This window comes from Folsomia candida, unplaced genomic scaffold, assembly GCF_002217175.1.
Source record: "Folsomia candida strain VU population unplaced genomic scaffold, ASM221717v1 Fcan01_Sc015, whole genome shotgun sequence".
Classification (NCBI taxonomy): domain Eukaryota; kingdom Metazoa; phylum Arthropoda; class Collembola; order Entomobryomorpha; family Isotomidae; genus Folsomia; species Folsomia candida.
The window spans coordinates 388,598-401,862 of record NW_019091207.1 but is presented as its reverse complement, the minus strand read 5'-3'; the positions used below and the strand labels follow the sequence as shown (position 1 = coordinate 401,862).

The 13,265-nt window shown below is 37.1% G+C and overlaps 3 protein-coding genes across 5 annotated transcripts in view; 2 read left to right on the top strand and 1 right to left on the bottom strand.

The window, feature by feature from the left end:
• The first annotated feature begins 1,839 nt into the window (after window positions 1-1,839).
• LOC110856242 lies at window positions 1,840-4,367 on the top strand. The gene is made up of 6 exons (XM_022104714.2): window positions 1,840-2,004; window positions 2,173-2,440; window positions 2,863-3,279; window positions 3,693-3,878; window positions 3,939-4,083; window positions 4,152-4,367. Exons 1-6 carry the CDS (start codon window positions 1,889-1,891, stop codon window positions 4,238-4,240), a joined length of 1,221 nt encoding a protein of 406 aa, XP_021960406.1. The 5' UTR covers window positions 1,840-1,888; the 3' UTR covers window positions 4,241-4,367.
• Window positions 4,368-5,974: 1,607 nt separating this feature from the next.
• Window positions 5,975-9,278, top strand: LOC110856265. The gene is made up of 6 exons (XM_022104740.2): window positions 5,975-6,145; window positions 6,371-6,650; window positions 7,224-7,640; window positions 8,165-8,350; window positions 8,653-8,797; window positions 8,872-9,278. Exons 1-6 carry the CDS (start codon window positions 6,030-6,032, stop codon window positions 8,958-8,960), a joined length of 1,233 nt encoding a protein of 410 aa, XP_021960432.1. The 5' UTR covers window positions 5,975-6,029; the 3' UTR covers window positions 8,961-9,278.
• Window positions 9,279-9,319: 41 nt separating this feature from the next.
• Window positions 9,320-13,265, bottom strand: part of LOC110856313 (filamin-A) — a 35,578-nt gene continuing 31,632 nt past the window's right edge. For 2 of the 3 annotated variants that reach the window (XM_022104796.2, XM_035857028.1), the window contains 10 exons: window positions 12,344-12,694; window positions 11,663-11,936; window positions 11,052-11,134; window positions 10,651-10,962; window positions 10,445-10,570; window positions 10,215-10,372; window positions 10,124-10,145; window positions 9,927-10,040; window positions 9,769-9,848; window positions 9,320-9,668 (listed from right to left, as the gene is read on the bottom strand). In XM_022104796.2, coding sequence (XP_021960488.1) covers window positions 9,570-9,668; window positions 9,769-9,848; window positions 9,927-10,040; window positions 10,124-10,145; window positions 10,215-10,372; window positions 10,445-10,570; window positions 10,651-10,962; window positions 11,052-11,134; window positions 11,663-11,936; window positions 12,344-12,694 — 1,619 coding nt within the window. In that variant the 3' untranslated portion in view covers window positions 9,320-9,569. The remainder of the gene's footprint in view (window positions 9,669-9,768; window positions 9,849-9,926; window positions 10,041-10,123; window positions 10,146-10,214; window positions 10,373-10,444; window positions 10,571-10,650; window positions 10,963-11,051; window positions 11,135-11,662; window positions 11,937-12,343; window positions 12,695-13,265) is intronic. The other variant, XM_035857029.1, reaches the window with a different exon arrangement.

The following is a 13,265-nucleotide window of genomic DNA, read 5'->3' as shown; positions in this document are numbered from 1 at the left end:
ATTACTAAACGGTATTGCCGTCATTAGGCGGTACAGTTATGTAATACTCCGGTCAGGATTTATTTAATACCAATGTTCTAACCCGAGCTGCCAAACGCCAAAATGCACTCTTAAGAGTACATTTTGCCAATTGCCATATCGTCGGACTAATTCTAAAACCACGTAATAGCAATCAATGTTTAATTCTAAAAAACGTAAGTGCACAACAAAAAACAAGAAAAATAACCTAACTGTAAGTCCAAAATAGTATGCAATTAATTTTCATATTTATTTAAGTTCATAGGAATAGGATGATCTTGTATAACTAACTAACTGCATATTATTTTGGAATTGCAGTTAGGTTATTTTCCTTGTTTTTTGTTGTGCACTTACGTTTTTTAGAATTAAACATTGACTGATATTACGTGGTTTTAGAATTACGAAGCGAGTGCACTTACGTAGTTTTAGAATTAGTCCGACGATATGTATTTCATTTTTTATAATTTCTTCCACTGCATCAGAGAACATTTTTGTATTGATTTTGTCAATATTACTTGCAAGCTATTGTTTTATACATATTTCTTCATGCATTTTGGAAAATATTTAAAATTCTATATTAATTTTTAAATTGAAATAATGGAGTTTTGATTTACAAATGTAATTCTCAAATTAAAAATCTAGATACTAGTCTTACCGACCACCAGATTGGACCATTTTTATGAAACAATTAGTTTTTTACGGGTATTTTTAAGATGTCTCACCCTTTTCGAAGAATTTTAGAAACCGGTTTTCCAAAATATATGCGCATAATTATTCTATGAACATGCCAGGATTTGCGTCACTAAATAATTTACCCATGTGACAATACGATGCTTAGTCAAAATACTCTCTACAATTTGACGTATGTGTGTCCAGAATTTGATAAAAATGGTGTGCGAGCGAACCAGTTATTAAATAGTTTCAGCTAACAGCTACTTTATACGAAGACTTTGTCCCTCTGTCTGTCTGTCAGCAGGCGGATCGGAATAATCAAAATCAGTTTGACATATGACTCCAGGGGAGGATCTTATCAACTTTTATTGTCAATCGGACCACCCCCTCGGTGGGTGAAGTGAGAACTAAGCTACTTCTTTATGTGCGTTTTCTTTAAGGGTGAAGCGAAGCGAAATCCCTTTATGGAAATGTGTTGTCCGTCTGTCTGTATCCACGGAACGGATTCGAATTTCGACATTCGGTTTTTGCAAACGTGTTTCTAATTTTTGAAGTACGGCGTTGTAGAGGATAAGTAAATAAACGGTCACAGATGCCGAATTTTTTGTCTTGATCGTTTTAGACGTAGTTTTGGGCGGGGATTTCAAAAATCGACATAGTTTTGACATGCATGACCGCGCAGACGACGCCAATGTCGATTTTTTTGTATTGATCGTTTTAGACGCATATAGTTTTTTAACGTGTCATGACTGCGTGACCGTGTCGCTTCACCCCTTTGCTACATTTCTTTTGCAACGGTTTATTATATGAGTAACAAAGTAAGGACGAAAAACCAATTGTAACTTTATTTTAGGTACATATGCCGTGTTCCATAAAATATAAACCAACAAGAACTTTTGGCTGGGCAAGTTTTTCATTTTACTTAATTATCAAAACAAGACGACCTACCTTGAATGGAACTTGAGCAGAATATGTACATACATACATATTTATACCTTATACTTAATTGTTTATTCTCGTACAGTGCACAGCACATGACAAAAAGATAATTTGCATACATTTCACCTGCTCGCCAACTTGCGTTGATGGAAAGCAAAGAAAAAAAAATTGGCGATTTATAAAGGAGCCAAGGACAAGTGTTGTCCAGTCAAAATTTGAAAGGTTTCGAGTCAGGTTAATAAGAAATATAAACAGCAAAATGATTAAGTCTGCCGTGCTTATCTTTTGCATTTTATCAGTCGCCCACGCTGCGGAATGGTGCCTAAAACCAGACCCGATAAGCGCATCTGTGGCCGAGACGCCTGCAGAAAAATTGTATGTGCACATTTACATATGTAAATTAAATCATTCATAGTTTAGTTAATTACATGGAAAAATTTTGCTTTATTTGTCAATATTTCGAATGTTATGTGTAGAAAAAAATGAGAAATCTGTTACAAGATTTTATGAAATTATTATTTCTAATTTCTGAAAATTCTTTAGAGCTCCGGATACTCCAAAATGTTCTCTAGAGTCCCCAGAATTGGTTATGGGACGACTTGTTAATGGGACTGCGGACAGGGATGCAGACTTGTTGCCGTCTTGGGTCGATCTCAAGTTGGCTGCCCGGGGGCAAAAGTGGGCTTTAGATAATATCCCACTGATTTCGGGAAGTCATATTTTTGGGCTCATGTTCGTCCTCGCATTTCCAGACAATAATGCCGTCCTGCTCTTTACGAACCAGTCGGATACGGCGAATCTTGCTATGAAGGTTGGTAAATATTTGTATTTTTATTACTTCCTAAGTTGATATCCTGACAATGGAGGTCTCCCAGCGGATGCTCTTCGATTTTGACGAAATTAGTGTCAATCGATCGCAAATTTAATTAGTATGACATTTGCGAAAGACACGAGCTCCCAATGGGCACGTTTGGCAGAGATATTTGCATCCCAAGAGGAGAAAGCGCGCAGTAAATTTGGAAACTGTAATATTTGTCAACTTTAAGGGTCGTTTTCTCCTCTTCGGATGCAAATATCTCGGCCCATTGGGAGATCGCGTCTCTTGCAAATTTCAGACTAATTTGTCATTGATTGACACTAATGTGTTTAAAATCCGTGAGCATACGCTGAGAGACCTCCCTTGTTAGATAATGAATAATATTTAACATCAGCAACCACTTTTCCTTAATGTAGCGATATGCATCCACAATTGAGCAAGTGAACACGTGGTACAACGGGTCCCTAAAAGAGTCGACGGACGACAATGACATTTTGTCCAGCTTGCTGCGAGTCCGAGGTCTTCACACGGCCGCCATGAAGGCCGGAAATGAGCGAATGCATGGCGAAAATCCGAGACCATTGATCAACAAGGAACTTTATGAACGTGTCCAGCTAGATGAAGGAATGTGGAAGGCGTTCGAGACAGACTTGAAAAATTCTGATGTTACCGAAAAATTTCGAAAAGTTCCGGAAAAATATACCGGAAGAGATGGAAAGTATTATGCTGTCAGTCAATTTCAACAAGCAATGACACAATTCGCCTTTGTCGGCTTTCCTGTCCTCTTCCCGGAAAGATTGTTCTTGTTAGATGCGAAGGATGAGGATTTGGTGGTATGCAGAAATTTACACTTAAATTAACATATGTCTCGACACCAAAATTGTCAAAATCCACACATTTTTAATCATTTCTTGGTTACGGGAATTTATTTTTAAATTCCGGACAACAAATTTAAGTTGATTAATACAGGTGCGTTTTTGAAGCTAGTTTCGACGAGCTCAAATTTTTCTGAAGGCCTCTTAAACGTGAGATCTCCTCCATCAAAAAGTGTTAAAATCTGGAGTGTGCATTTTTTTAAATTTACAGCGACCTGCTCTACAAAGGCTTCCAGAATTTTAAAATAAATTCCCAGAGCTGAAAAATGGTTAAAAAACATGCTGATTTTGACGATTTTGATTATGAGTTATCCAGTCCTACGTTGACGAAACGCTATAGTGTCAAAAAAATATGCAAATTATTTCCATAGGCTTACAACCACTTGTGGGCCGTGTTGGGGCACGCTCTGGGCATCGAGGACGAGTACAACATCGCACTCCAGCCCGATTTAAAGACGACGAAGGAGTATTACCAACATATTTATGAAAATTGGTACCTTCCCCAATTCTTTAATCTGGACTTCCACACGAAAGTTTTAATGGAGGCGCAACTACAGGTACATAAATATAGCAAAATTTGTGCAACTGATGTGCATTTATAAACATTTAATTTGCAGGGTTTCGAAAAAATTGACGACATTCTGACCCCGAGAACCCTGCTGTTACGTATCCTACGCGATATCGTCAAAATTCCCGTGCCCAATATGACGCGAGAACTCACACCGAAAGATCACCACAAAATGTTGCAATTCCACGCTAAAGGCAATTTATTTTATAAATAATTTTGACTTGATTAAATTCAAAACTAAATGCGCATCTTTTTATTTTAGGTCTTCAAGGATTTGTAAAGAAGATTAAGGGTGACTTTAGGGAGAATTTGAAATCCAAAATTCAAGGCTTCTTAAGCCGATTACCTTGAAATAGAAGCATTTTTTTAGAGAATTTCTCTAAAATGTGGAGCTTTTTATCCTTCAGTTTGATGTTAATATGTATTTGACTTTAAACAAATATTTCTGATCTGAATAAAATAATTGATTATACTTTAATCATCTCCGTCAACTTCGAAAAAATTTTCAAAGTTGTCGCATAATTTCGAAATTTGTGTCTAGCTAGTAATTGGAAAAGTTTTCAAAATAATTAATAGAACTCTATTAAAAAATGTGCACTATTAAAAAATTTGGTAACAATTTCCTTAGTAGTTTGTTTCTCAGGATCAGGTAATTTTTTTTATTGCCCCAACATTACTAAACGGTAATGCCCATTATTACCAGTGCCGGCATAAATAGTCATACATGTACTCCAGTCAGTATTTAATACCAGTTTTTAAAAGTGTGGATTTATTCATTTTATTTTTTAGCAACGACATCAAAGGGCATTTTTAAAACTTGATTTTGTTAAATTAATACGTTGTGACATGAGTAATCTTGTTACTTCTTCAGGCATGTTAGAAAATATTTACAATTCTAGGGATGTATATTAAAATTAAAATCTTGAATTTTACGTAAAAACATGGACACTACTGAAATTTAAAAAAATCAACTAGTCTTGCGAACCAGAACTTTTTATAAAACAATTAGTTTTTTACCGGTATTTTTAAGATGACTCACCCTCTTCGAAGAATTGTAAAAACCGGTTTTCCAAAAAATATATATGTATGTATGCATAATTATTCTATCAACATTTCATGCAAGGATTTGCGTCACTAAATAATCCAACCAGACCGTATGACAAAACAATGAAATGCTGTTGTCTATAATTTGATAAGTGTGATGCTATCTGTCTGTTGTGTGTGTGTCTAGAATTTGATAAAAATGGTGTGTGTCCGAACCAGTTATTATGTGAGGAATAATGTCATGATGAAAAACGGTGCAGATTCCATTTCTTTCATGTCATGCAGTCCTCGTACTTATTGTATTTTAGGTACAAATGCCGTGCTCAAAAACATACAGCATAAACCAAGGGCCTGGGCAAAATACTGTATTTTTCAGCCCCGTTCTTCCCAGGGTTTGGATCTCCGGGGGATGTTACACCCACAAAAAGATGAAAATCTGCGTAAAGAAGGCAACAGTAATACGAAAATGCAGGTTTTCTCAAGAAATTAACTTTTTATTTCTGTCAAAATTCAAAATACTATATTTTTTAATCGTGAGAGTACTGTATTCTGACACCGCTAAAAAGTTAATTTCTTCACAAAACCTGCATTTTCATACGACTTTTGTCTTCTCCACGTGGATTCTCGCCTTTTTGTGGGTGTTCCACCCCTGGAAATACAAACCCTGGAGTTACAAACGGGGCTGAAAATACTCCATTTTGACAACGTATTTTGCCCATCTCTGAAAACCAACAACAACTTTTTGGCTGGGCAAGTTTTTCATTTTACTTACATACTTTAGGCACATGTGTATGAGCAATCTGGTAAGGATGTGCTATTCCATGATACTTAGGTAATTATCATAACAAGACGACCTACCTTGGATGGAACTTGAGGAGAATATGTATTTATACATGTTTATTCTCGTACAGTGCACACCATAAAAAAAAGATAATTTGCATACATTTTACCTGATGAACTTGGTGAAGCTATGTACATAACTTTCGCTGAAGGAAAGAAGAAAAAAATGACCAGTATATAAACCAGCCAAGGACAAGCTTTGTCCAGTCAAATTTTGAGAGGTTGCGAGACACATTAAGAAAAAAAATCTAGCAAAATGATTAAGTGTGCCCTACTTATCTTTTGCACGTTATCGGTCGCTCACGGAGCAGAATGGTGCCTAAAACCAGAGCCGATAAGCGCATCTGTGGCTGAGACACCTGCAGAAAAATCGTAAATTATATAAAATTAATGATTAAATTAGACTATTCAGTGGCCGCGGAAGCGGGGACATTACCATTGTAGGATAGGGAAGGGAGGGGTTTGCACAACATGGGGAGATGGTGAGGACATCGAATAACCCTGGGGACATGTCCCATTGTCCACACCCTTCCGCGGCCATTGAACCAATTCAATTTTTTTGGGCAAATTATTTACAATGAAAATGAATTTTTTTAGAACGTCAGAAACTCCTAAGGACACGCCAAAATGTTCGCTGGAATCACCCGAATTGGTTACGGGACTACTTGTAAATGGGACTCAGGACAGAAACGCGGACTTGTTGCCGTCCTGGGTCAATCTCACCTTGGCTACGCAGGGTCAGAAGTGGGCTTCAGAGAATATCCCACTGATTTCGGGAAGTCACATTTTTGGACTTATGTTCGTCCTCGCATTTCCCGACCTCAATGCCGTCCTGCTCTTTACGAACCAGTCAGATACGGGAAATCTTGCGATGAAGGTTAGTAAAAATATTTGCATTCTCATATTTCCCAATAATTTTTCGGTTTTGAGGTCCAAATCAAGTTTTGGACTGGATACCGTCCAAGAGCATCCAAAACTGTTCAAAATAATTTTTGGACGTCCAAAACATCCAAAAGCGTCCAACATTGGAAAATGGGGCAAAATGTTAAGAGTTCTTTATATTTGCGACTTTTTTTTTACAAATTGATGCCCAGATACATATGTAATTTTCCAATAATTTTGAGCATATTGGTTGGTGTGCAATACCAACCAATTTTGGTAAACTTTTGTTTAACGTGTTTACTGGTTAGAAATTATTACAGCAAAATTCTCAAAATTAATGTGAGGTTAAAAATATCTACGTCAGCGAATTAACCAAAGATTCAAGAATGAAGAACTTGTAACATTTTGTATTTTTGAACACTTTTGGACATTTTGGACGTATAAAATTCAGTGTCCAAACCTGCTTAAAACCGGTTTTGGATGATGGTTAAAACCACAGCGACCCCAATTTGACCTCCTCAGCCAATTAATAGTATTTAACAGGAGCTCTTACTTATCCTTAATGTAGCGATATGCGTCCACCATTCAGCAAGTGAACACGTGGTACAACGGGTCCTTAAAAGAGTCGACGGACGACAACGATATCTTGTCCAGCTTGTTGAGAGTCCGAGGTCTTCACACGGCCGCCATGAAGGCCGGAAACGAACGAATGCATGGCGAAAATCCGAGACCATTGATCAACAAGGAACTTTATGAACGTGTCCAGATAGATGAAGGAATGTGGAAGGCGTTCGAGACAGACTTGAAAAATTCTGATGTTCCCGAAAAATCGAGAAAAGTTCCGGAAAAATATTTTGGAAGGGATGGCAAGTTTTTTGCGGTCAATCAATTTCAACAAGCAATGACGCAATTCGCTTTTATCGGTTTTCCTGTCCTCTTCCCGGAAAGAATATTCTTGATCGATGCGAAAGATGAGGATTTGGTGGTAATTACCAATTTACACTTAATTAAGGGGTCATTGCATGCGGGTTTTGAATTTAAATTTTTATGTCTCAACTTTCCCTTATTCCGTGTATTTAAATGGCGAATTTGAAATCTGTTTGTCTCCGTACGTTTTTTAAAAGTAAAGATTTTATTGCACCTAACAATAGATAATTTCTAGGTTTGAAAAGTTAGGAGGTTAGAATCTTGATTTTTTCTTCTAAGAGAAAATATTTAATTGCGTCTTCCTATTTTTTTATCAATTTTATTTTTATTTTCTTACGGAAGAAAAAATCGGAATTCTAACCTTCTAACTTTTCAAACCTAAAAATTATCTAATTTTAGGCGCAATAAAATCTTCATTTTTTAAAAACGCACGGAGATGTATAGGTTTCAAAATCTCCATTTCATAGAAGAAGGGAAAGTTGAGACACAAAAATTTACCTTCAAACCTCGCATGCAATGGAACGTTAACGAAACGGTACATATGTATTGATGTTTAAAAAAATATGTAAATTCTTTTTTAAGGCTTTTAATCACCTGTGGGCCGTGTTGGGGCACGCTCTGGGCATCGAGGACGAGTACAACATCGCACTCCAGCCCGATTTAAAGACCACGAAGGAGTATTACCAACATATTTACGAAAATTGGTACCTTCCCCAAATCTTTAATCTGGACTTCCACACCAAAGTTTTAATGGAGGCGCAACTACAGGTACATAAATATAGCAAAATTTTACGTAATTGATTAAAATTCTGTGATTCATTAAAATCCAAAACTTTTATAAAATTTCACTGACTTTTCCTGTTTCTTGAGCTGGGTCAAAATTTCTAGACTCGATCTTGAAATCATGTTTTAGTGTAGTAATGTGAACATTTTTATTTATTGTCGAGTCAAAATTTCCGAACACAATATGAAAAATGTTGAGAGGACGCTCAATCAAACATTATTTCAAGAAATTTTGACCCAATTTAGGAAATATTATATGCATTTAAAATCATTAATTTAATTTAAAGGGTTTCGAAAAAATTGACGACATTCTGACCCCGAGAACCCTGCTGTTGCGACTCCTACGAGACATCGTCAAAATTCCGGTGCCCAATATGACGCGAGAACTCACACCTAAAGATCACGCCAAAATGTTGCAGTTCCACGCGAAGGGTAATTTTCGCAATTATACTAAATTTTCATGTTTTAATTAAAAACAAACTAAATTCGCATCTTTTTTATTTTAGGCCTACACGGATTTGTTTCTAAGATTGCGGGTGACTTTAGGGAGAATTTGAAATCTAAAATTCAAGGCTTCTTGAGCCGATTGCCTTAAGATATTAAATATAACATTTTTTAGAAAATTTCTCTAAAATGTGGAGCCATTTATAAATCTGATTTCTAAATTTCTAGAAATCTTACCCTTCATATTTTCAGTATACTCACAATTGAAAGTTTGATGTTAATGTGTATTTTACTTTAGTTGCAACTTTAAACAAATATTTTCTGATCTGAATAAAATAATTGAGTATGCTTTAATCATCTCCGTCCGATAAACTTGCAAAAATTTTGCAAAATGGGCGTATAATTCTGAAGTTTGTGTCTAGCTAATTTTTTAAAGGAAAGTTTTTAAAGTAAATCATTTTTGAGTGATGTTTTTTTATGCGCATAATATTTTTTATACACTTCTTCAGCTTTTTAATTGCACACCTTTATAAATATTTATTATTTTATTGTCTTTATTGCAACATGTAACAACAATAAGTGTCATTGAGCATAAATAAGTAGTTCAATACATAGATAAAATCTGAAAAACATAACATCAACTATGTAATTTTTTTCATAAATAAAAAACAAAATATTCTGATTCTGATTGTCCAGGCCAGCAATTTGACTTTCCAAATGTTACTGAAAATCCAGCCTAAGTTTTTACAGATAAAATAACTTAAAGCTGAGCTTGGGACCCTCTCCAAGACATTTGTCCCATTGAATAACCAGTCGATCCGTAAAATTCCGAGGCGGCCCCGGGTCCAGGGGACACTCCCTTAAAAATCATAATAAATTCCGTTATTTCTGACCTTATGAATAATTCTAAAGTACTAATTATAGAGATTAATTATGAATTAATTTGCATACAGTCATACCTTTACCTGGTAGTTGAGAAAGTGATGTAGCTCTTCTTGTGTATCAAAAATCATAACGGAAAATGGCGAGCCAGGAACATCTAAAATTTCAAAAAAATGAAAAATTAAGATGTTCGAATTGTTAGAATATTTTAGGAAATTATAGATTTTATACATACCTTCTCCTGCCCATCTAACCTCTACTCGATAATCTCCAGGTTCCGTGGGGTCAAACTTGCACAAAATAGTTCGGTCCTTCTGGCTTTCTCTTTGCATTTCAACTCTAAAGGCTCCTGCTCAAAGCAAATAATTCAGAAAGAAAGTTAGTTATGTTCCGATTGCGAAGGATCCTAATAAAAATTGTGTATTAATTAACCTTTCGGACCACGAACTCGGACCTTAATTAAAAAAATATTTGTAAAAATCATGAAATTTAAGCATTTTAAATCATAATACAAAAAACTAACTGTAAGTTGTCCGGCCCCTGCTCCTCTCGTGTCGCAGATAAATCTGGATTGAAACGTGGCTAAAACTCCGTGCTCAATTCCGGGCCCGTAAACTTTCACTTTGGACGCATCCGGAAGTCCGACAACCTTTAGGTTGAAGGGGCTCCCAGGAACGTGATCTAAATAGGGTGGAACTAATTAATATTCACAAAATTTACATAAATTAACCATCCCAAATTCTATTTGCATACCCCCCGAATATTTAATGGCCAGTTGATGTTTGCCATGTTCTTGGGGACGGATGTTAAGTGTAAAGGTGCCATCTCCGTGATCGTAAAGTTCGCAATATGCCGTTTTTCGGGGACCAGTACATTGGGCTGCGGGGGAGAAATCAGAAATTTGTTTTAGATTTCCAGAAACATATTTTCAGAAACATATTTTATCGATTTTTATTCACCTGTCAATTCTCCAGGACCGGCACGTCTCGTATCAATAAAGCTACGAATGTCCTTCCCAACTGTGCCAACTCGGAGTCCGTCACCCGTGCAAATTACTTTCGACGAATCACCAATAGCGCCGATCTGAACCGTCATGGGACATCCAGGCACGGGTTTTCCACCCCATAAAACATTAAGTTCATAATTTCCAGGAATTCTGGGAACATAAATTCCCTTATAAATTCCACCCCCTAATGGCTGCACGGTAACGGGGACATCTACATCAGAGCTACTCAAGGACACCTGTGCTGGTCCGAGGCCTGCTTGTGACGCTAAAATCATAATTATTTATCAAATTATAATTAATTTAATTATAATTAATTTAGTTAATCTAATTTATGAATATTTATCTTGCACTAACCATCAATCGTAAAATAAGCTTCTTCCCCACAACGAGCGGATACAACGCCGGCCCCGCTCAAGACGACGGGCCCATCGTATTCCCTGCAGGACAATAAATTTTGATAAGTTACAGAGCTCAAAATCTATTAGATTCAGTGGCCGCGGAAGCTGTGGGGGGGACATTAACATTGTGGGATAGGGGGAGGGAGGGGTTTATATAAGATGGGGAGATGATGGGGACATCGAATAACCGTGTGGACATTGTCCCTCTGCCCCCACAGACAGACTGTTGTTGGGGACAGAGGGACAAAGTCCCCAACAACGTTATGCGGCGTGGTTTAAAACATTTCTTAATTTCTCACAAGAACACATGTTAAAACTAAACCTTTTTCAAATTTTGTGGTATTACACACCAAGCAAAATGCTTAAAATTAATGAGAAATTATGTACATAGAGTGACCGCGGAAGCGTGGGGACAGAGGGACAAAGTCCCCACGGTTATTCGATGTCCCCATCATCTCCCTCTCCCCATCTTATATAAACCCCTCCCTCCCCTATCCTACAATGTTAATGTCCCCACGGCTTCCGCGGCCACTGATTAGATTGACCACCGACTATAAAATAGCATACCCGGCAGGGATAGATTGGACCGAAATTTTCTTTGGGGCACCATCCACATCAAAGGGTCCCCATTTCAAGGATAATTTATAATCTCCAGCTTTTCTTGGCGTTAAAATCATCTTGCTTCGACTCCCAGCGTTGGTTTCAACGCGACAAAAATCTTCTAAATTGACAGCAGGGTCCGATGTGAGTTCAACTTTTGCTTCCAAAGTTCCTGGGCCGGAGTCTGCCGTGTTAAAAGCTATTTTGCGCTCTTCGCCGACAATAAGTTGGATAACTTTCCCTGTAAAAAAACGAGATGTGATTGATTAAGTAAAGATTTGGCATACTTAACGATGACTCATTGCCAAAATCACACGTTTTTAATAATTTCTCGGCTCTGGAAATTTATTTTAAAATTCTGGAAAACCAATTTGTAGAGCAGGTTGTTGCTAATTAAAAAAAAATATACACTCCAGATTTTGCACTTTTTGAAGGAGGAGACCTCAAGTTTAAGAAGCCTTCAGGAACATTGGAACTCGTCGAAACTGGCTTAAAAAATTCCCCGTCATTCTATTAATCAATTTTCTGATTACAAATTTGTCATCGAATTTTAAAATAAATTCCCAGAACCGAGAAATTATTAAAAATTTATTGATTTTGGCGATGAGTCCTACGTTAATATATTCACAATTCTGTAAATTTGCATACCCATTTCATCCGCCGAGCAGTGAGCATCCCATCCCCCGATAATCCTTAATTTCGAGTTATCCACCACTCTTGGGTGGAATGGAGAGCCCGGAATATCAATTCCTGTCCAGGTTACGCGAACATCAAATACACCGACTTCCGAGGGGACGTAAGAAGCTTGGAAATGACCGGCTTCCTTATCTGAGGTTGATACTCGTTTGACATCGCACCGAGCAACGGAATCCGGTCCTTCCACGGTTACCGATGGAACGCCGGGGAGGCCTGGTCCAAAGATTTGAAACATGGCTGTTTTCCCAACGTGGGCAGAATGAAGTCCTGTCCCCTCCGATTTTGCAGCCCCAGCTTCTTCGGCTATGAATAAATTAAAATAAATTTCTGATTTGCAAATACGCTTACCTTTACAATCAGTCACTGACGACTTGCACATTGTACAATGTGATGGTCTGAAGTGCAACACTCCGGTTTTGTTGAAATTTTTGAAAACTGAAGCTCAAGTCAATACAACTAAAGTTTGTGCGATGGCCATACATAATTTATCAAAATTTTCGAGATCAACGTTGAAGAACTGGGCGATTCTTATGAAGGAAAGTGAAGTTTGCTTCGTCCACTGGATAAAAATCGCCAATTTCTCAATTTTGACGTCAAATATTTTGACAAATTCTGACCATCGAACAAATTGCGTCAAGAAACAGTGGTTATATTGACTTGAACTTCATAATTTCAAAATTTTGACAAAATCGGAGTGTAGCAGTTCACACCATCGCATTGTTAGTGACATCTTTATCTTTAGGATGTCCCAACGTCTGCAAAATGGATATCGACAAGATGTCTTTAAGATGTGTCGCATGGTAAATGTATAAGATTGGACACGTGTTGAAGACGTATAAGTGGCCAGCAAGGTCTGTGAAAGAATAAATTAAAT

Coding starts and splice junctions, on each gene's coding strand:
- LOC110856265 (XM_022104740.2), top strand. CDS start 6,030: ATGATTAAGTGTGCCCTACTTATCTTTTGCACGTTATCGGTCGCTCAC. Junction 6,146..6,370: donor GAGACACCTGCAGAAAAATC/GTAAATTATATA, acceptor GAATTTTTTTAG/AACGTCAGAAACTCCTAAGG. Junction 8,798..8,871: donor GTTGCAGTTCCACGCGAAGG/GTAATTTTCGCA, acceptor TTTTTATTTTAG/GCCTACACGGATTTGTTTCT.
- LOC110856242 (XM_022104714.2), top strand. CDS start 1,889: ATGATTAAGTCTGCCGTGCTTATCTTTTGCATTTTATCAGTCGCCCAC. Junction 2,441..2,862: donor CGGCGAATCTTGCTATGAAG/GTTGGTAAATAT, acceptor TCCTTAATGTAG/CGATATGCATCCACAATTGA. Junction 4,084..4,151: donor GTTGCAATTCCACGCTAAAG/GCAATTTATTTT, acceptor TTTTTATTTTAG/GTCTTCAAGGATTTGTAAAG.